Below are 23,826 nucleotides of genomic sequence, written 5' to 3' on the forward strand. Positions count from 1 at the left end.
GAGAGATGGAAACATCAATGAGAAACATTAATTGCCTCCTGTACGCCCTCTACTGGGGATCCAGCCCAAAACCTGGGCACGTGCCCTGACCAGGAATCGAACGGGAACCTCTTGGTTCATGGGTTGATGCTCAACCACTGAGCACATCGGCTGGGCTCTACTTCTTAAAAAAAGAATGCTGGTCACAACTCACAAATTACAAGAGCCAAGATGATCTCTACCTAGCTCTGATGCTACCTGCCTGCGTTGTTCCTCCTTTGCTTTCTTTAATTGGGAGGACTTGGGGCAGTAATGCACCTCCTAAATTCAGGGGTGTTAAGAAATGACAACTTACACAATAAAGCCACTGTCTCACCCACCTGCTACTCTTCCAGAAATTCTTTCCCACGGGTGGAGGAGGGGCGGGAGCAGCTCTCTTTCATCTCTCTGTCATTTTAAAGAGAGCAGTAAGTGGAACTGGCCCCCTTCCATCCAAGTCATCGAATCTCGGTCCTTTCTAGACAACAAAGTGGTTTGAGGCCTCCCCAGTCATAAGACAATTACTTTTATCAATTTGTATTAGTCTCCCATTTTTCCTGAATATTCTAACGACATTTGCACTGAACACAAAAGGCCATGAAGGTACACGTTACAGCAATACTGCGGCTTTGTCACTGAATAAATGGAGGCCATGCAGAGTGCTTCACGGACATGTGGCTTTGAGTTGTTGTTTTCATACTCTTGATATTCTCACACTGACCTTGACCTCACACTGACCTTGATCCCGTAGGTTAAGCCAGAGGGTGAGGCACATCTCTGAGAACTGGATTGGCCCTTTGTGTGTTTCCCATATCGCCCCGATCCTTTTCTTAGAGATTTCTAGGGACCACCCTACCTGGTGGTTGACCTACAACCAGCATCAAGGGCATGGTTCATGGCCCCAGGATGGAGCAAGTGAACTGGCTCACATGGGAATTAAACCCACGACCTCAGACTTATTAACACCACGACCTCAGCCTTATTAACACCATGCTCAGGTCACCTGAGCGAACTTCAGGCCATGGCCTTTGGGTTGGCAAGCACCAGGAACACAGAGGGAAGATGACTGGCTACAAGCTTCAATGAACAGGCGTACGGAACAGACTCGAGCATCTTTCTCTGACCAGGAGAAGAACCCGTAACAACCATTAGTTGGGCACCTACAGAACAATGTGGTTTAGTAGGTTAACCAATTCAGGCCTCTCAGAACACCTTCTAGACAGGAACCCGATATCCCTCTGAGGAAGCCACGGACTACCATCTTCTGGAAGCTGAAAACAAGGCTAAGTATTCTGGGAGAATATCCATTCGCTTTTCAGTCCTGTCCCTTTTCCAAACTACACCAGTGTCTGATAGAAAACACAGACAGCGTGGACAGAAGTCCCAGGAGGCTGTGCGGTGCTGTTTTTAAAGAGGCACAACGCCCACGAAGATGAAGCTCCTTCAAGTTTATGTTTGGCATCATTCACTTTCCGGTTTGCCCTGCGTGCCTGACAGGAGGAAAATGGCCGTGGGCATCAGAATGCCACCTTTACAGCGTTACCAAAAGGGCTCCCCCGGGGCAAAGGACGAGCTTCCTAGTCTTGGCAAACCTTCCTCTCCTGAGGATGCCAGGAAACAGATCTTTGTTGAGAAGCAAAAAAAAGGAAAGGGAAAAACCCTTTCTGGAATATTTATTCCTTATTCATTTTAGGAAACACGGCCCTCTAGCTTATTTACAGATGTGTTAACTGGATTCTATTAAACTTCTAATTTGCTATTTATTTGCCAAGTAGCATGTATTAGTAACCGAGGATGTATTTATGTGTCTGTAATGCATACTCATTATATAGTTATTCCAGAAACTCTGACTTATTAAAAAAAAAGTTTTCTTAAATCCCAAATTTTATATTTGCAGTTACTTCATAATTTTAATTTTATGGTTTTCGTTTCCAAAAAGGGCCTTATTCATCTGCTAGGGAAAAAGCCCCGGGGGCTGAGGTGTGTGCCCACAGGTGGTGGGAGGGCCCTCTCCAGCCTGTCACAACCGACCCCCCGCCAGAGCCCCTGGCAGCTCGCTCCCAACGGAGCGGCAACATTTTCATTTTCTGCTTTTAAAAGTTAATCATTTGTCAAGTTTTGTTAGTCTTAAGAAAATAGTTTTCCTTCTGGTACCACATTGCCTATTCTAAATTGCACACTTCCATTACTGAAACCAAGTGGCTTTAATTAAACACTTTTTTCAAAGACTGCTTCCCTCTCGTGGCAGTGAAACCCTGCTCACCGCATTGAGTTCTGCCCAAACCCACTTCATCGGGTGACTTTCAGGGCGACTTTCAGCACAATAAAGGTTTAGAACATTGTGTAACATGAGAAAGTGACCGCTTAAGGGGGTGGTTTGGGGGCCTAGTTAAGGTACAGGATCTTGATCATGTCCCCAAACATCACCCTACATCAGCTGCCCGGCATTGTCCCCATGACTGCTAGTGCATTAGACTTGGAAGGCTGCACACTCTGCCTGCAGACAGAGCCCTGGACAAGCCAATGGGCCGAGCTTGTCCAGGTCCCTCCGCCCCTGGACTGAAGATTCTACGCAACTGCTTTCCAAACACTGTGGCTAGAACGTTAACAGTAAATGTTACAGCATATCTCAGAGAGCTCGAAATCGCTCACTGGAAAGCATGGTGTTCACTATTTGCTACAAAAGATATCTGCTCTACCTGTATTTTTCTTATTTGAAAATCATGCTAATTTTGTTTTTTTAAAACATATTTTTATTGATTTCAGAGAGAGAGAGAGAGAGATAGACACATCAAGGACGAGAGAGAATCATTAATCTGCTGCCTCCTGCATGCCCCACACTGGGGACGAAGCCTGCAACCTGGGCATGTGTCCTTAACCAGAATCCAACCTGGGACCCTTCAGTCCACAGACTGACACTCTATTCACTGAGCCAAACCAGCTCGGGCTATGCTAATCTTGGAAAAAAAAGTATCTATTTGAAACTAAAACTTCCCCTGAGAACCAGGCTGCAAAGAGACACCTACCAGCCGTGGGCAAACTACAGCCCGCGGGCAGGATCCGGCTGTTCTACCCGGTTCTCTTGCTCTCCCCTCCGCTCTTTTACTTTGAATTTATATTAGTTCACACAAACACTCCATCCATGCTTTTGTTCCGGCCCTCCGGTCCAGTTTAAGAACCCATTGTGGCCCTCGAGTCAAAAAGTTTGCCCACCCCTGGTAGACAATGGCAGGCTCCATTTAGCTACTTTACCCCAAATTGTCCTGATAAGCAGAGAAGCAGTTTCTCCAGCAGAGCCTGCTCTGGGGCCTGTAACCACCTGGAACCCCCTGGCTGCCCTTTCTGTCTTTAGAAAAAAAGGGGATATATAGATAGAAAAGATAGCACACTGTGGCGTTATCAGATGTCAAATTCCAGGTGTCCCCCCCTTTGATTTCTTGGGGGTGATTTCCTATGTGTATTTCCATACCAAAGAGAGCATGAACTGGCTAGGTTTTAAAAAAAATTACTAATTCAGCCCAGTGGAGTATGAAACACATCTTGGATCTGATGAGATCAAGCCGACTTGGTGCTGGTTTGATGAACAGAAGTTAACAGAATTTGGTGGCACTACCAGCAACCCTGCCTTCCCTGGCACCAGAAAGGACCCAGCAGCCCGTCTCTCCCTCCCGTCACGCACCACCCCTTCCCTTTGAGCGTGCTTCCGAGAAGCCTGAACAAAGCCTTGGTAGGAAGCAGAAGCAGGTCGATTCTGTACCTTGATTGTCTTTTCAGCAAGAACAAATGAGCTCAGAGCGTTCCCAGCTCTCTGCAGATTCTTTCTTTAATGCTGTGCAGCTGGGTGTGCCTGGAGATCATTCCATTGTTAAAACCAGACCCACATGGAAAAGACATTAAATACGCTCACGGCCATGATACCCACCAAGTTGAAAGGGCTTCTCCGATTTTAATATGCTGGGTTCCAGAGGGGAGGGGAAGAGAACAACGTTCTTTGGAGACACACACATTTGGTCCAGTGACGAATCCAGCAGGTGTTAAATCTCCATCACCTTCCCAGCAGAGGTGTGCTGGGGCCTGAGCATCTGTGGGTGTTTTCAATGGCATCGCACCATTTCCCAGGCCAACAATAGGCCGCTCTCTTTAGCGCTCACATTTTGGTGCTGGTACTCACGTTCAAAGGAAAACGACTGAGAAGTGTGCACTGATGGCTGCTGGCATGCAAGGGAGTGCTGGGCCTCGGCTTAAAGAGACTGCATTCTTTTTTCGGAGGGGTGTGAGCGGCACCATCTTTATGTGTGCCCTTTAAAATAACTTTGTCTTGTGATGGCTCTTGATATTTCTTTGGCCAGTGCAGAGACCCCTGCTGGGACACACACACACACACACACACACACACACACACACACGGCAACAAGGTTTGAGGGCTAAAGCCTTGCCATTCACGGTGTTTCCAGCACCAGGTGAAACATGATGGGAAAGACCTTCGAGACTCCCGGTGGGAATTCTTAACAGTAGACTCATTATTTTTACTGAGTTTGATGAAACAATAACTGAATAGTATACATGAAATTTAGGTTTATGACTAAACGTAAATGGTTAAGTGTGGTATTGCTAAAATGGTAGGCCTCAAAAATATCCTCATCAGAAGGTAAATTATTGACACCTTTCTCTTACTGCAAATACTGAATCAGAAGATAAGCTGCTATCACGTGGCTGCCTGTGCTCCCTGTGGGCTGAAAATGGGCAGCGTTCACTTTAACGTTCTCAACATTCTGAAGCATTCTCTACATTTTGGATATTGGGAGACCCAGATGCTATGACTTTCTATCAGTCATTAACCAGTTCTAACTGGGACCTAAGACCCAGGGTTTGGCAACTGGCTGCTTCTCCTCCTCCTCCTCCTTTCTTCTTTCTTCTCTCCTCCTCCTCCTCCTTTCTTCTTTCTCCTTTCTTCTTTCTTTTCTCCCCCTCCCCCCCTCCTCCCCCCTCCTCCCCCCTCCTCCCCCCTCCTCCCCCCTCCTCCTCCTCCTCTTCCCCCTCCTCCTCCTCCTCCTCCTCCTCCTCCTCCTCCTTCTTCTTCTTCTTCTTCTCCTCCTCTCTCTCTCTCTCTCATATTGTGTATGTTTTGCAATTGTTTTATGTGGCTGCACGGCTGTTTCCTGCATGTTCCTGAGCTAAGAAAGTGGACACTAAAGGATTCCGTTTACGGTCTTTCTTTAATGGGGAGGAAATTCCAGAGATTTGCCTCCTCTAACTACTGCATTTATTTACTTCCTTTGTTCTTAATGACTGTTTACAGCAGAGGAAATGTACTTGCCGGGTCAAGGAATGGGTGGAAGCTGTGGGCTCTGGTCCCTCGTTTCTGCCTGGGCCACCAATTCCTTCTTTCCAGCGGAGGTAAATCCATCAGTACAAGGCACGGATCTTAATTACCCTAGTGTAACGTGATGGGTCTGATCAAGGTATGCCTTTGTGTAAACAAGACCCCCGTCAAGGTCTGGACTGCAGCCAGCACTCCAGGGAGCTCTCATGCACACCTTTCCCACCGCCCTCCCTTCAAGTTCACTGCTGTGCTGGTTTCTATGGTCACAGGTCAGTCGGCCTGTACTGGAATTTCATATGTGCCCTTGTGTCTGCTTCTTTCACTCAGCATCGTGTTGTGGGGATTCACCCATTTTTCTGTGTATCAGTACTTTATTCCTTTTTACTGCTAAATAGTATTCCATTGTACAGCTAGATCCCATTTGTTTCTCCATTTACCGGCAGGTGGACTACTGAGCAGGGTGGGCTACTGGGAACAGCTGCTGCATACATCCTTGCACCTGCCTCGGAGCAGCTGGGGGAACAGCGCCCTCCAGGCAGCTCTGAGAGGAGAGGCATCAGACCACACCGTTCCTCCTCCCAGCCGAGGAGGCCGTGACCCACAGAGGTCACACGGCTTCTTCAGGCCCCAAGACCAAAAGGATGTTGGCCTGGTACTTCCCCTCCAGGCATTGACCCAGGAGGAATGACAACATACGTCCACAAAAGACAGGTACCAGGGTGGGAGGCCATCTCCCTCTCAAGCAGCAGAACCGAGATCTGGATCCAGGTCCCACCGAGGCCAGAGGCTCTCACCACTTTACCTCCGCGCTCCCAAGTGCTGGAAGGCGGCCCAGGCTCTGCATTCGCCCCGCTGTCAACATATCCAGGGCTGCTGACTGCTCCCCAAGCTGACAGGCCCAAGTGACCATGGGCTATAGAACTGGGCCCCAAACCACTTTCCCCCCTGCTCTCACTTTCTTCCTTCTCCCTTGTAACGTACATTTGTCTTACAAGATCTAGACGTTTTCTGGGTGTGAATATACCGCTTATCGCCACACTAAGACAGCAGAGAGAGAATGACCCTGTGTGTGTCTGTCTTGCCTTACTAATCATCCATGCTGAAAATTTAGTCCACCTGTGTGCAGGTCACATTCATGAGGTGCCTGTCCTACACATGTATAAAATGCTTCTACCGAGAGATGTAAATTCTAATCTACAAGGATTAGAGAAAAGCCTTCTGCTCTTCTGTGTCCCTGATAGCTGGCACAGTGCCGCTAACAAAATAGATGCTCAGTAAATTATGCCAAAGGAAAAGCTGCCGAATCCTGGTGGCGTGGAAAACAGGATCAACTCCAGCTGGGCACCACATGGACTTAGGCAAGTTATCACTTCAATGAATCTTAATTTCTGTGTCTTTAAAAAATACGTTTTAATGGATTTCAGAGAGGGAGAGAGAGAACCACCAGTGATGACAGAGAATCACTGATCGGCTGCCTCAGCATCCACCACACTGGGGATCCAGCCCACAACCCAGGCATGTGCCCTACTGGGAATCAAACCTCCTGGTTCAAAGGTCGACTGGGCAGTTTCTGAGTCTTTAAAGTGGGCTAACAATAATGCTTGCCCTGTGTCCCACCAGTGTTAATAAGGATCAGATTACGCGGTGAATGTGAATGCTTCTGTGCACTATAAAGGGCTGTAATCCATTATATTATTATTATTATTATTATTATCATTATCATTATCATTACAAATCAGCACTGATTTGATTGTTTTCTTCACGTAAAATCACAACATGTTTTGTTTGGAAGCTCTCACAAGTGAAACAGTCATTGAAATACTATTTCAAGGCTGCCATCCTTTCTCTACCAACACTCTGAGTAGCAAGTGGAGATTAAACACAAGTAGCCACCTGAGATGCTGGGGAAGGAAGCCAAAGTAACCACAAGACACTCAGGAAGCAGGGTAAAGGTTTTACACGTCAATCAACACAGAAGATGAAAGAACAATGATTAGGACAAAGTGGAATATAAATAAACAAGCAAACACACCTCAGGCCAGGAAAGGGTGTGTTAGAGACCCTGACCCTAAGCCAGATAACACAGCAACTGCTGAACAGGGAAACATAAGTAGGCCAGCTTTTGAGTAGGAAGGTTTTAGAAATGTGTGCTAGGCCTCATGCAGACATCCAACTCTTCAGGGCAGAACCCGGTAGAAATACCAAACCGTGGCCTCAGGAATTTCATAAATAGGTCAAAAAGTTCAGTGAGGCTGAAATAGTTTGCTTTTCTTTTCTCATTTTCCACCATTAAACCAGATAGGATTGATCTCTCCACGATTTTTCCTATTTCATTCTCTTCTTTTGGACGAGTGGGGGAGGTATGTTATTTTAGATCTTACCTTAATTTATCTTTTTCTTCTCTGAGACTTTCTGCCTTCATTAAGCCTATTTAAGTTTATTTTGCCTTCTAAAAACAAAGGCATATGCTTCTAAATGTCAAGCATAATTCCACCAGTTCTATAAGTCTGTGTTGCACAGTAATTTCCACCCTGAGGGAAACATTTACTTTCTAAAATGACTTGCTGTATGTCAGTATCTCCTGAAAATTTCAAAATCCTTATAATTTGAACAATGTATTGTAAAAAGCCATAAGAGAATGTTAACGGTGTACTATAAGGCTAAATAGCAGGAGACACAGGAATATGACATGAAATAACACAATATAGAAACTTAAATTATGCATTAATAGATATAAGCTGTGACTTCACTGTTATTATAGGTAGCCTGAACTAGAAAGCGTGCACACGCACACACACACACACACACACACACACAGGTTTCATTTCCTAGGGTGCCTTTCTCTGGTTTAGTACTTGAATTTTTCCCCCCCGAGTTAGCCAAAATATATATACAAATATTTTCCAGGAGAGGCTATGCAACGCTATTATAACCCGAAACCTGGCCAACTCTTTCCATGGCTTCTCCATTAAGACACAAGCATGCATCTGTTCAGTCCCCTTGGACTCATTTCCGAGGCTGAGCGAGTGGCTGCAGCCACCTTTCTCCAGGCAAGGTGGGGATATGTTACCCCAAGCAAGAAAACCCAGCTAGGACAACTGGACGGTCACATTGCAAAGCAGTGGTTTCCCAACTCTAGCTGTAGGTGAGAGTTAACGCCGGAGAACTTTTGAAAACCACCAGTGCCAAAGTCCCGCCCACCAAGTCAGAGTCTCGGGGTGGAACCCCGGCAAAGGGTTGAACAATTCTCCGGGTGATTTCCATCTCAGCCTGACTGAGAGTCACTCCTTGAAGAGGTCCAGTGGGCAAATATGAGAACAGGAAAAAAAGAAATGACTTTCTCAACTAAACTACAGGCACTAATAACCAAAACAATCCGCTGGCTAAAGGCCCTTCCTAGAGAATGACCTCCCTCCCCCTAACCCTGAAAGGCCACGGAATTAATCTGAAAGAAATTGATTAATTTCTCTTTTTGAGGGGACAGGGGAAGCAGGGTCAGTGCCATCTTGTCTGGATCTTCTGGTTGTATGTACTGAACAGTTGTTTTAGTTACAAAAGTAATAGGGCTCACTTTAGAAAATAGGAAAAAGAAAAGAGTATCTATTTTCCCATCACATGAAAGTAACCACAGTTAACTTTTTTGAAGTAAAAAAAAAAAAAGATTGGGATCATATTGCATATGTAGTTTTATAACTGGATAATGTCATTACACAGTGACCCATACCTTTGTCGTGAATGGCTGTGGAGCAATCCATTGTTTGCAGTGGCCAATATTTATTTATTAGTGATGGATTTTTGCTTTAGGCTGATTCACAGACATAGTTAGGCCTCTGATCCCTTGAACTACAGACTAAGTAAGATTAATCTGATCAGTATTAAAAGGAAAAGAGAGTGGTATAAAGGTAAAGTGGGGCGTGCGGAAGTCCTGACAGGTAGCATTTGCTAATTTCACTGGTATAAATGCTCTCCCCCTGGCCAATTTCAAGCTAATCCTTTAAGTAGTTTGCAAACCTGAATATTTAACAACTAGAGGCCCGGTGCACGAAATTTGTGCAGGGGGGGGGGGGGGCGGTGTCCCCTCAGCCCAGCCTGCACCCTCTCCAATCCAGAATCCCTGTTTAGACTTGATCCCTCCTCTCACAATCTGGGACCGCTGGCTCCTAACTGCTCACCTACCTGCCTGCCTGCCTGATCGCCCCTATCCCCCCCACCCCCGCCCCGCCGCCAGCCTGATCACCCCTAAATGCCTCTACCTGCCAGCCTGGTCGCCCCACACAGCCTGCTGTTTGGTCATTACTGTGAGGGCGTCCTGACCAATTTGCATATTACCCTTTCATTAGTATAGATTGGCTGTCTGGAGTCAGCTCCAGCTCACGCTTAAGGAAGACTCTGACTCAATGAAACCAGCAAATTCTCTAGTTCTGACAAGCTGGTGGTAGCATAGTTCCTGTGAGTGAGGGTCAACCACAGTCCCAGTGTCCTAGCAGGTTGCTGTATTTCGGGGGTTTGGAGCTGACAAGTAGTAATTGGGGCAGCTAGAGGGCTAAAGGTCCAATAGTTGTAAAAAAGGTATGAATGTGGAGAGCAAGTGTGAGTCCCCTGGAAAGACCACCTTTTTGAACAGGTAAACATGGGGCTTAGTGCAAGTTGACCTTCCTAATCCTCTATTTCTTTGATCTGTACATGGAAATAATAGTGTTATCTCAATGGGACTGGTGCAAGGATTAAAAACAGCATCATAAATAAAGTATACGGTAAGCACAGCCAGTAAACACCCTACAAATGCCAGCTGCCACTCCTCCTTAGTAATTATACTCCAGATATTATCAGGAGAAAGGAGAAAGGTATGAATTGTTTTAACATTTTATTTTTAGGGAATTCAATTATGTTTATCTTTCAATTCTGTATCTTTATGATTTAAATCAGGGATCTGCAAACCATGGCCTGTGGGCCCAATCATGCCTGTGTTTGTACATGAAGTTGTACAAAAACTTTTAATGGAACACACCATGCCCATTTGTGTGTGTAATTCTATAGCTGAGTAGCTGAAACAGAGACCCGATGGCCCGCAGAGCATGAGGTATTTACCATCTGGTCCTTCATAGAAAGTGTGCTGACCCATGATTTTTAACCATTCTAACCTTTGCTTAAGTGAATACTTTTAAATTATATACAAACAAATACACACACACACACACACACACACACACACACACACATATATACACACACACATATATGTGTGTGTGTATATATATATATATATATATATATATATATATATGAAACCAAGCAAATAAGGAGAGGAAATGAAAAGGAAGAGATGAGAAGACCCTCCTAGGATTTAGAAATTCCAAACTACATCTTGGTTCCAAGAATACCTAAGCAATACCCAAGACTCCAGATGAAGCTGAGCTTGGGTCCCGTCTCATCACGACAGTGAACTGTAAAGAATGTTTTGTAAATGAAATGTTCCAAAGATGACCTACTTCTGGACCAGGACTGTGCCTTGAATATGGACCTTGGGAGAATGAATGCAGAAGGCAGAAACATGGAATATTATTTATAACCTGGCAGCGAAAGTGACTGAAACCACATTAGTCAGGAAAAAGAAGCTGATCTCTCTAACTACAGGTAAAATAACATTTCAAACATTGAAAAATGTACACAATCAAAATTGTACGGGGTAGGGGTTTAAGAAACCATTTCCCCTGCTAATTTTTGATGTTTACATGGAACATTCTTCAAGCAGCAAATAACTTACCAATGATCTTGACAGATTGAAAGTGATACATCTTTACCACAACATAAATTCATCCTCGCGGTGGGAAATTGCTAAAATAGGCAAGGTGTCAGAAAGATTTCTTCAGGGCTGAGGGAAAGGAAATGAATGATTCCATTTCCCCCGAACATTCTTACATGAAAAATAATAAACTCTCACTTTTAAACTGTCTTGATTTTCCTGGGGTTCTAAGGAAACTTACTAACTGAGGCAGCCATGGTTATCTGGTGCTGGCCACAAGTCAGTCAATATTAAGTCATGCATAAAGCACACCCAGGTGCATAACTGCCCCTTCATTTATATTCTGTATGAATAAACCTTCATAGACATACTCAGAAAAGACGATCGCAGAATTACCTTCTCACAGCATGCCTCAGATTCACACAGTAAACGTTACACAACATGCTGGAAAGTAAATCTTCGCAGAATGAAGTACAAGGGAAGCACGGGGGCCGATGTAAGGAAATGGACAAATGCCCAGCACAGAGGAACCGACTCATCTTCTATGGAAGAATGACCCTGATCTGTTCCTGAAGCCACCACATGGAGACTCTAGACGGCACAGACATTTATTGGACGCCGGGTGCATACAGGGGCTCTCACGTTAGACTCGAACACAGAAATCTATGGAACAGGTGTACTTATTAGTCACTTGTGAAGGGAGCTGTTCAGGTAGGAACTCTGGTCTATCTGCCTCCGACACCGATCCTGTTTCCAACCCTGACAGAACACAGGGTGTCAGTCCACCATGAGCCCCCGACACGCCCCTAGGACAGTGGTCGGCAAACTCCTTAGTCAACAGAGCCAAATATCAACAGTACAACGATTGAAATTTCTTTTGAGAGCCAAATTTTTTAAACTTAAACTTCTTCTAACTAGACTCGCCCAGGCCATGGTATTTTGTGGAAGAGCCACACACAACGGGCCAAAGAGCCGCATGTGGCTCGCGAGCTGCAGTTTGCTGACCACGGCCCTAGGAAAAGAGGTCCCAGAATCAGAGTCAGCTGAGTTTGGGAGATTTTACTAAATTCTCCCCCTGGAGAATAACAATGTACATGAAGGCCGTGCCTTAAGGAAACCAGTTTTCCTTCGTTCACCCCAGCATCTCCCCACATGCATCAGGGAGTCCCTTCCCCAGCTGCTCCTCCTCTCCCTGGTCCGCCTTGCCTCCCACTCATCATTCAAGGGGAGCCTTCCCCGGTCCGCCGGACTTCTCTCTGGATGCTTTCACATCACTGAGTCCTCCACAGAGCACGTGTCATGGTCACAGTGTCATAGTTACGGGTGCATTTATTTGGTTAATACCTGCGCCTATACTCCAACTGGGGAGAAGGAACATATATTCCCTGCTTCTCAGATGGGAAAAAGAAAAGGAGAGACCTTTCCAGCTTCTTTCTACCATCTTTCCTCACTCCTGCCCCCGGGAGCAGTGACTCAGTGGATCTCTGAATTAGGAGAAGTACAACGCCTGGTCAGTGGAGGGCCGGGTGCACACGGATCTGTGCACACTGTGAGGTAAGCTCAGAAGGGCGATTGAGGAAATACGTTAAACCCCAGGGAGACCTACGACGAAGCCCAATGGCTACGAATCCACGCTCCGTCCAGGAGGTTAGCTTTCTGCACGAATAAACTGGTTCTGAACTCCACCTCTGACTGATGTTTTATTTTTCAGTCACTTGCACTTTGGGGAGGGGAAGACAAGAGTGTGCGTGTGGGCCCCCTAGAAGGCCAACATCTTCCACGAGGCCCAAGCTCTTCGGGACAGGAACAGGTCTCCTTTGCCTAGCGCGGGGGAGGCACTCTAAATATTCCTATAATAATCATTTTATTATGGGAACTATTTTCCAGAAGCAAAGATTGGGAGACCGGTGTCCTGAACCCCTATGCACTCATCATACAGCTTCAACAATAACCAACACATGGCCATCTTGTTTGTCTACTCCTCCACCTGCACAAACCCAAGCCATCCTATCCCTTGCACATAAGACATGGTAAGGGCATGAAGAGTATAAATCCATCACCGCATACATATGATAAACAGTGATTCACAAATATTTCTTCAATCATAAGTAGATGAATGAACCAACAAACTCTACCCGGACTAGTAAAGGGTAAAACAGGTGGGTCTGAATCACCACCTATCCCTGGCCCCCAGCACACATCACACACACACACACACACACACACACACACACACTCACACTCACACTCACACTCACACTCACACTCACTCTTCACCCGGGGGTAGAGCCAAACCACTCACCTGTCGGGGTGCTACTGCGGAAGGAAGAGGAGGGCGTGATGGGCGGGGTCACGGGGGGAGTAAGGCTTCCACTGCTGTGGCGCGGCGGCGTGGACACATTCCCCCGAGACACGGAGCTGGACAAGGTCAGCGAGAGCTTCGGCTGGATCTTCTTCTTGAGGGACTCCTGCTCCCGGCGGGCAGCGTCGGTCATGAATCTGAAGGGACAACGGCAGGTGAGTGACTGGGCCATTTACAGAGCAGGACGACTATGACAATTACCCCGAGTCTGACAGATGCCCCCTCCTGGGAAAGGGGCTTGTTCACAGGTCGGTCCCCCTCTCACAACAGAACCCGTTTTCCGGCACGATGAAAGCATCTGCTGGCTGGTTGGTTGAAGGTCCCTCAAAGTCAGGCCCGTTTCTTCCCTAGGCAAACCCTCCTGGTGGGAAACGCGCACACAGAGTCCACCTGCACCCGCAGCAGTGCGTCAGTGACCAGCCCTGTCCTCCTTGGGAGGTCCTCTCTTTCGCTCAGCCTGCAGAAAGCCCGCCCATTCTCAAGCTCCCAGCCACGCCCAGGGAGGGAGGGCTCTCTTTGTAGGTAGGTTAGCATCATGGTCACCTGGAAACTGATTCTTGGGTCTGACTCCGGGTTCTCATATTGTCCTTCGGGCTTTTTAATGTTTTTAACTGACGGAAGGCCTTGTCTCCACAGCCATTGGCTGAAAGGAAGGACCCCAGTTCCCACAGTGGTTGCTAGCACTCTGCAGGCCCATGTCAGCAGGCATTTACGGCATGACCGAGTCAGCCAGCCCAGGCACGTTCAAGAGGAAGGGGCGAGCTCAGTGCAAGGAGGAAGAGCACGCTGAGGCTCTGTTCCTGCTGTGATTTTATTGCCCATAAAGGCAAAGGTGGCCTTTCCTGACAATTTCATCTTGGGAACTTCAAAATTATTCTTTCAACACTCCTCTTAGGGCAGTAATATTCAAACTGTTCTTTCCTCGCTGCATAACTTAACATTTCGTAAATTCATGTAATATGAGATTCAAAACAATCTATGAAATATCTCTTACCTAAAGAGCAAGTATCTTTTTTGTATTATTATTATTTTAAAAAATATTTTTATTGATTTCAGAGAGGAAGGGAAAGAGAGAGATAAAAACATCAGTGATGGGAATCATTGACTGGCTGCCTCTTGCATGCCCCACACTGGTGACTGAGGCCACAACCCGGGCATGTGTCCTGACCGGGAATCAAACTGTGACCTCCTGGTTCATAGGTCGATGCTCAACCACTGAGCCATGCCAGCCGGGCTGTATTATGGACAGGCAGACTTTATCAACTGCGTTTTTGAAAACTGCAATGGAAAGCCTAGTGAATTGAGTGTTTGAAAGCATCTGGGTAAAAAAACAGGCACCTGTGCCCACTGCCCAGGCTAAAAAACAGAACATAACCAACCCCCTCAAGTCCTTTACGTACCATGCCCCCCTCCATCCATTGTATTTTGACTATTTCAATACAATTCATCATAAATTCCACTGCACTTAAACATGCTGTTTCACTCAACCCGTTTCACATCCTGCCTACAACACTCCCTAGCATTTGTCTTCCTCACGTTCTGAACTTGGGGACATCAACAGATAGTTCTGATGCCTGGTAAAAGCCGAGAGTCGATCAAACACCCAATGAAACACTATTACAGTATCGTTACAGTGTCTTAAAGCGCCTACGTTTGTACCTGGAGCATGAATGGCACATTGCTTGAATGGCTTCTGCAATACAATCTAGATATATAAACTGCATTTTATATGCAGACCTGAACTGCAGTAAAAGCTACATGCTTCGCCTTGAGCGCTCAGGATTGGTGCTACAGGATGGCGGCGATTTAAAAAGAAAGGCACAACGCAAAGCAGAATTGTTTGCACCCGGTAGCAGGTACTCGTTTCTTTTCAGATGGCTCTGCTGCTCTTAAAACTGCCTGGTTATCCCCTCTCCATAAACTTCTACTCACAATGTTGGCTCTCAGAGAAAAGCAAGGAGCTAGTGCTCTCTGTTATTACTCTACTAGTGGCTGGTGCTGAGCTTCTCAACGTGGGGCTGGCAGTGTGGGCAAAACCACGGGCCGAGCGTATGCCTCTTCCAGGAGGACCAGAAGTTCTGTGTAGGAGTTCAAGTTCCGGTTTCAAGTAGTCAGATAAACACAGATATGCTGTGGGAGAGGAAGGACGAGAAACTTACATCTCACATTTTGGTGAAAAAATATGGGACTTGGAGAAGGCCAGGGTTCAAGTCCCGGCTGGGTTACTGACTACGTGATGGAGGCAAGCTGAGAACCCTCTCTAAACCTCAGTGTTATTTTCTGTGAAATGGGACTAACAATCATAGGTGAAGGGTTGACATACATCTGTTCCCTTTCTGCAGGAGAATTTGATCTTTGGTTAATCGGGTACCCTGCTAAGATACTCGTATGTCAACTGTGCTGCTCAGAGTAAGACCGATCCAAGACTGGTCCATCACACCTAGACTGGGAGGAAGGAGAAGTCCATGCAAATGATAGGAAGACAGAACCCTGGGCTTCCAGCATGGGGACCTCGTTCCAGACACGTCCTGCTGGGGAACTGGGAGCAAGCCCCTGGAATGTTACAGAGCCCGACCCCCTCTCCCACCTGGGCAGCTCCCACCCCTGCCCCAGGGCCATCTGACTGCCTCTGAACAGGCTGCCTGCACAGGACTCGGCGGAGGTGGACACCGCCTGGCTGTCAGCTGTGGCTCTGCCCACCACCCCCCTGAACAGACCCAGTGCCCACTGTGGCCCCGGTCGTCTTGTGAGTCTCAGTGTTCACGATGTGCGAGGACCACCTGCTGGGGACCAGGGCAATGGCAGTGCTGACCTCACGGGGCCTCGGTGAGGCCTCGGTGCCTATCACACAGGAAGTGGCTCAACACCCAGAGCCGTTATCATTACACAAAGCTTTATACTGCGGTTTTATCTCCATCCCGTACCCGACTCCGAGCTGCTGAGGGCATGCAGCATGTCCATGGCTCTCAGATAGCGTGGACTATGCAATGGCCGGCCGACTGGGCATCAGCCCAGACAGTTACAGGCAGTGTCAGACAAACTCTTGTCAAAGATGGGGGGTTCCCTCCATGTCTCCTCTCACTCTGGTTAAAAAGGATCAATAGCGCATGCTTTTTATTGTCAAAGAAATGCTCTCCTAAGCACAGATAGAAAACAACAACTACAAATTACCACAATGACACACTCGCACCCCCCCCCCCCCCCCCGCCTCAGCCTCCAGGTGCGTGGGGTCGGCCGTGGACGGCAATCTGTTCTGCCGTGTGTCGGCTGAGTGCTTTCTAGCCACGAGAATGAGGCACCGTGTTAAATGCACTGAACATGAAACTCCTGCAGCACTCTGCCCGCCTTTCTCTCCCTCCACCCCTTCCCTCTCTCCTGGGTGGGTGGCTCTGAACCTGCAGCCAGCCCACGATCCACGATCCACGATCCCCGATCCCCGGCGGCACGATGTACTGTCGGTGGGAGCACGCACAGGCCTGGGCACACGCGTGCCGTGGGAGCACGGCTGAAACGCCCCAGTTCCTCACTGGCTGTGTTGCCCGCTCCTCTTCCTTCCTCACTTATCAGCCAGGACGCTGCCTGCTTCTGGACACACGAAACCCTACAGTTCCAGAGCAATATTCCATCGATACCGGTTTTTGTCAAGACCATCTTGTGAGAGTGAAACCTTCCATTTTCAGGCATTGGGTGAGCCCCCCTCATCAAAATTATGCTAATGCAATTAAACACACCAATTATTAAAATTTAAATTATGTGGACTTGAAATTAAAGTAAGTATATTACAAAGGCAATAATACTCAAAACGTATTGGGTCTTAATTATTTTACTTCGATTTCCTATTATTTATGCAGTTGAGGTTACTTCCATCAGCACAGTCTCTGTTTGGTAGAATTACGACCAAATGGTGGGCTCGCACGACTGCCCTCGTCCCCCTCCGCTGCCCAGTGACATCATGTGGAAGCTCGACATTGGCCACGGTGCGAGTGTGCCCCATGGAAATCGGCAGATATTACCAATCAGGCTTCCCCTCTCCCCGAGAGCTAGTTATCAGACACTGACCAGTACTCTGACTTTGTAGTTATTCTTTTCTTGATGAAGAAGAAAAGCATTTGAGCCAGGCTCCTGGCCTACTCACGAACCGGGAAAGGAATCAGAAATGGATAAGAAAGGCTTCTTTTCTTTTTAAAAATTATAAAAACAATCCATCTCAGTTTATAGAAAAAAAGGATTTTGAAGCTTCCTGGTTCCCACATACAACTATGGCTGATTTTTCAGGGTCTCTTCCTTCCAGTATTTCTTTTCCACAAAAGGGGAAAACGGAATATTCTTAAGGCAAAACCCTGTCACCTGAGGGTTCGTTCACTGCTGAGTAACCACTGGGAAACCTGCGGCCGGGCAAAGCCGTGTTTTCGTTTGGAAACTGAGACTGCCGAAGATTAATTTGAACTTTCCTACGAATCAGAAATGCCTAAGTTACTTTAATTTAACATGGTCATTTGTAGTAATACTTGTTATTGCTTGGGGAAGTACATATTCCTTAAGTAAATTTTCGAGACTGCGTTATAAATCTCTGAAATCCTCAGACCGCAACGCTCATTCAGTCTGACATGTTAAACGTGGAAACACGAATGGAACACCACAGGGGGAAATGTCAACTGCCGGCCCGGGCACCGGCTCCAGCCGCAGACTCGGGAAGTTTACGGAACTCGCTGAAGCCTGGGCAGAGCCCCGCTGGCACCGCACGCTGCGGCCAGATGCTGGGCCGTGTCCTGCCGGGGGAAGCCGCGGGTGGGAGTGACCACTCGCAACTTGAGTCTCGCTCACAAACACCTGAAAAGAATCCAGACTCTGGGATGCGTGGCCTGGCTGGGTAGCTGTTACAGGACTCCGAGCGGGCGGGCGTGTGGTCCCGGGCCTGTGCTGCCTCGCTCTGGGAGGGAGAGGCGGTGGCCTCCGGAAGACCCCCTCCCCATTCCGGCCCTGGGTTTCTGCTTGTTAAAACTTCGGGTTTATGGATATAGGGAATATATCACCCCTATTCCTCCCACCTCCAGCGGAAAATGATTCCAGCAATAGTATCATGCAGTGTTTTCCAGACTTTTTTTTTTTTTTTTTTACCTCAACCCATTATAAGAAATGTTTCCCTATTGGGAGGCTGTACACACCTATGTAGAATCAGGTCTGCATTTGCAATTCTGACATCTCCAAAGCTCTAAAACTAAACTTATTTTAAGTTTGGCAGTAAAACTCATTGGGAGACAGACCCTGACATGAATTACTTACAAACGACTTTCAACTTTATTTATTGCAGTTACTGTGACTATTTGTATGCTTCACTGCACAAATATTAATGTGTTTGATTACAGAGGGCGCCTCCGATCCTGCAGGGAGTGTTTGTGACGTGAAGTATTTGTATCATATTACCTTTCTGAAATCAGACAAATTGTGAATTACAAAACCTATCTGGACACAAAGATAAGATGAATTTTATGGAAACGTCTGGGACAAAATGTCATGAAACAATCCTTGCTGCATGTGATCTAAGCTGATAGTTTCCTAGTCTATTTCATTTTCACAGACTCTCCTGGTCATGACCATCGCACTGATTTCCTGACCGGCTAACAGGACATGGCCTGCAGGTTGGAAGTAGTCAAGTAGCAGCTGAGACTGGGTTTTCGAGGCAGACCCTATACATTGTCATCTCTGCTCTATGCTCTCCAGCTGTGTGCCCTTGGGTATGTGAGTAACCTTTCTGTGCCTGTTTTCTCACTTCTCCGCGATGACCACCACGGGGCCTGACTTGGAGCTGTGGGGAAGACTGAGTCGATGCACATGAAGCACCTGGAACAGGGCCTGGCACGCCCTGCTTGACAAATGCAAGGTTCCTATTACATGATGGAAACCCACAATACTTGTTCTGGAAATCCTAAATCACAAAGGTTTCATCTCCAACACTGAGTGACATCAGCCATTCGGTTTCTTCGGAGCTGAATCACTGGGTAGCAGAATAAGTACTGCCCTCATGAACTTGGCTGTTCTGAAAGCAAAGAGCCGCCTTTCCTGCTTCTGTGTGCATTTATTAACCACCACTGTAAGCACAGTAAACCCAAGAAGGCAGCTATAGCAGCTAGAATACAGACAGAAGGTTCTCTCCTGGGGGACAGCATGCGGGGGGCCATCTATAAACCCACACACCTCCTCTTCTTTACTTCTTTGCCTTGACTCTTAGAAGAAGAAGCAAATTGTAGAAGGCCTTTAGGGCAGGGCGGACACAGGTGACGGTCCATGCAGCGAGCTGACAGAAAGCGGTCTCTCTGTGCAGTTCAGGCCTGGCCCCGACGGGAGAGACCCACAGGCTGCTCAGGTTCCCACGTGGTCCACAGCCAGAACTCTGCACAACGCTTCACATCCTACGGCTTCATCTCAAGTTCAAAGGCTTGGTTCTGCCTTTTCAATGGCCCTTTGGGCATTGCCATTTTTCAGTGAAAACAGGTTTGTGCAACCCCCACAGACTTTGAAGGAAGCTGCCGGGAGCTGGCCGGTAGACCGTGAGATTACGGGCAGTCCCAGACCTGGTAATGCCTCGCCAATCCATCTTCCCGGTGGAGTCCAACCTGTGCATGATGGATCGCTCTCTCCTCCGACTGCTACTACGTGCAACCCAGGACGAGGACGGACAGAAAGCCAGTGAGGAAGCAAAACAACTCGCAGGGCATTGGAACAGAGGCTGTGGGAACGGCCGTGGGAATCATGGGTCCATTTCAGCATGCGCTCATGTGTGGCCCACATGTCAGAGTGTCTGGCTGCTCTAGGTCTCAAAGTAATGGTGGCTTTCAGAACGCACACCTGCTAATAAATTCATGGGCCGGGTCTTCTTGTTTTAGCAGCAACTTAAAGCCACAGTGAAGCTGAGGGGGTATCTGGTGAAAACAGCTCGCCAGGGAAACGTCACCTGAGAGGGCCAGGGGAGGAACCCCGTGTCTGCGCCCCATTGTTGACAGCGGGGGCCTTGTCTGGTGACGTGGGAACTTCATAAGTGCTCTTCTTTTCAGGAGTCAGAAGAAAAGTTAACACTGATTCCAGAAAGTTTCTAGTAATGTTTCCAACAATCATGTTTCCCTTCTCGTCCGGAGCTATTTTTGACTTCATGATCTGAGGCCTGTGGGGTGGGTTTGGAAGCTCCATAAAAATCTGTGCAGTGTCACCGGAACGCTGAGCCTCTTTCAACATGTTGCTGTTAAAGTTTTAATGCTAAATAATAAAACCAAAAGCAGCACCAGGAAAAACCCACACTGTCTGATCAGATCAGCTTGGCACTTAGCTTAGAAGGGATTTTATGTTGTGTGAGTTTCATGATATTCACGTGGGTTGTGGGCATAACTTGTGAAGGACCCAGCCAATGAACTGAATGTTGTGCTTGGGTACCAAAACCAAACTGACAGATTCCTTGCATTGAGACATTATTTTTTTTTTCTTTTATCCTTTTCTTACTAAGTTTATATCTGACCCCCCCCACCCCCATCCCGCAAAAGGATATAGTTCCTGGACTTACAGGAGTTCTGGTCTAATTTGCACAGAATAAACTAACATGAGGGCAAGCCGATTTCACATCAAATCTTGTAGCTAAGGTTGCTTGTCAATGTTCACTTTATTTTGGGGACAGGGAGACGAGAAAAGAGAAGAGGGTAAGAAAAAAAGATAAGAGGTGATCTTTGTCTTATCTACTCTCTTGACAATCATATTTTATTTCTTTTTCTTTTTTCAAGGGGACCTACAGTTAATTTACATTCTTTAGAGTATACTATAGCTTGGATATTCTAAAACTCTTAAAAATGCTTATTTAATAACTAACATTGGATTGCCAATTTTTATTGCCTAGTGGTGCAACTTATCAAACCTCTGGTGGTCTTTACGGACATGTATAAAGACATTTACTCAGCCCTGACCGGTTTGGCTCAGTGGATAGAGCGTCGGCCTGTGGACTGAAGGGTCCCGGGTTCGATTCCGGTCAAGGGCATGTACCTTGGTTGCGGGCACATCCCCAGTAGGAGGTGTGCAAGAGGTAGCTGATCGATGTTTCTCTCTCATCCATGTTTCTAACTCTCTGTCCCTCTCCCCTCCTCTCTGTAAAAAATCAATAAAATATATTTAAAAAAAAAGACATTTTACCCAGGTTACTAGCTCCACACTGGTTCTAGGGGATGTGTTCTTTAGATCCAGTGAAGGAACCACATCTGGAACAGGCTACAGATGGAGTCTCCCACCACCTAACTACCTTCATGATAATCCTGTCATTCACCAAGACCCCCCTGTCATCTGCACAGTCCAAAGGGACAAACTGAATGGGGATGTGATAGGAATCACTGTTCCTACACCTTTCACGTCTTTTTTTTTTTTTTTTAAATATATTTTATTGATTTTTTACAGAGAGGAAGGGAGAGGGATAGAGAGTCAGAAACATCGATGAGAGAGAAACATCGATCAGCTGCCTCCTGCACACCTCCCACTGGGGATGTGCCCGCAACCAAGGTACATGCCCTTGACCGGAATCGAACCCGGGACCCCTCAGTCCGCAGGCCGACGCTCTATCCACTGAGCCAAACCGGTTTCGGCCCCTTTCACGTCTTTGATGGTGGAGCAAAGCTCATCAATTCCTCCAGGAACACAGTATTAATTTTGGGTTACTCACTATCTTCCCTTACTAGTCTCTCACTAAAAAGAAAACCAACCATTTGGCAGGGGGTGGGGTTGGGTTAGAAAAGCTCAATGGGGGAAAGATGAGGACATATGTAATACTTTCAACAATTAAGATAAAAAAAATATAGGATAGACATATTCTTGGAATAAAATAATCCTTTCTTGAGAAAGACTTCTTCATTCTGAGATTATGATAATAACTAGAGGCCCGGTGCACGAGTGGGAGGTTGGCTGTGGGAGCACACTGACCACCAGGGGGCAGCTCCTGCGTTGAGTGGCTGCCCCGGTGGTCAGTGTGTGTCACAGCTACCGGCTGGTTGTCCAGTCATCTGGTTGTAACGGTCACTTAGGCTTTTATATATATAGATAGCACAAGACAGGAAGCATTTTACTTAAATTAGTTTTGAGATGCAGAGAAACTAAAATATAGAATTTTACCATTATTTTGTAATCATCTCTGTACATTGTAAGATATTTATAATAATACATTGTTTATAATTATTCTCCAGATACAAGTTATTAAAAATATCCAACTTTATTTCCTATTATGGCCATGGCTAAAATTTGAGTTTTAAGAATGTTGACCAAAATGGAACTATTACGTTTAGGAGGAATCATTTGCAATGTTCTGGGCTGACTGAAAGATGGCAAATACAAAAGCACCCACATCCAGTAGCTGCTTCTTTCCAAGAGCTGGGGGAGGTGAGAGGAGCCAGGATCCTCCTGAGGGAAGCACACAAAGCAGCGTGGGTGCTGGGTGCTGCCTGCTGCCTGGCCTCACAACCCCCAGGCCGCTTGGGGACTGCAGACCAACAGAAACACACTCATGAACAGCACCATTCAAAGACTAGCAGCTATTCTGTGAATAGTACTTTGGAATCACTTTTTTTTTTTTTAACCCAATAATCTCTTTTCCAGAATTTTAGCACTCATATGAAATTCGTGCATGGAGTGGAATAACTGCAATAATGAACAAAATCCCATTTCTGAATATCATGACTTTGTGTATTCCCAATAAATACCGGGCATTTTCTCACAGCTAAGGAATGATATAGTTAATCTACCTTAATGAAAGCTCTGGTTCAGATGCCAGCAACCACTATTTTAAGCCGCAGGTCAGCATAAATTATCAGTGAGGCAATTAATTTTGATTTACTTTAGCCTGGCTAGAGTAAACCAGGGTCTTTTTTCATGGTCAATGCCAAGAAGAAAAACCACTTCTGAAAACTACACCCACAAATCTTTGGTTTGGAGGCCAACTGAAATAGCCCTCTTTTGGCAACTCTCGATCATCCTTTCCATTCCCTTTCTGCTTTCATCTAATTAGGAATAACGCTGGCCATTTCTTACACATGGTTTTCATTGCTAATTTGACATCCGTGTAAAAACCAATGAACAAAGCAAAGAAGTTGCATTTTATGAGGTTTTGTGGTACAAGCCTACAAATAGCTTTTGAGTTTTTCTTGTTTTGCCTCCTCTGGAAGTAAATGAAATGAGTTATTTGAGGTTTCCATGTAAACTGCTAATGAGATGATGCTTAACTCTCCCCATAAGCTGGGAGAAGTTTAAAAATGCAAGAAAAAAATTAGACTAAGAGTCTCTGGAGTTCTTGTGCCAGTATCATTAGTGGCTCTGAACATAGTCTGGCAGTTAAAAGTCTAGGTTCTAGAGACAAACTCATCT

General features: G+C 46.4%; 1 protein-coding gene across 3 annotated transcripts in view; it reads right to left on the reverse strand.

The window, feature by feature from the left end:
- The window catches only part of JAZF1 (JAZF zinc finger 1), a 309,481-nt gene that overhangs the window by 29,356 nt on the left and 256,299 nt on the right, over positions 1-23,826 (reverse strand). For all 3 annotated transcript variants that reach the window (XM_080666509.1, XM_080666510.1, XM_080666511.1), the window contains one exon: positions 13,387-13,583. In XM_080666509.1, the coding sequence (XP_080522635.1) occupies positions 13,387-13,583 (197 nt within the window). The remainder of the gene's footprint in view (positions 1-13,386; positions 13,584-23,826) is intronic.

This window comes from Plecotus auritus (assembly GCF_963455305.1).
Source record: "Plecotus auritus genome assembly, chromosome: 4".
Lineage (NCBI taxonomy): Eukaryota > Metazoa > Chordata > Mammalia > Chiroptera > Vespertilionidae > Plecotus > Plecotus auritus.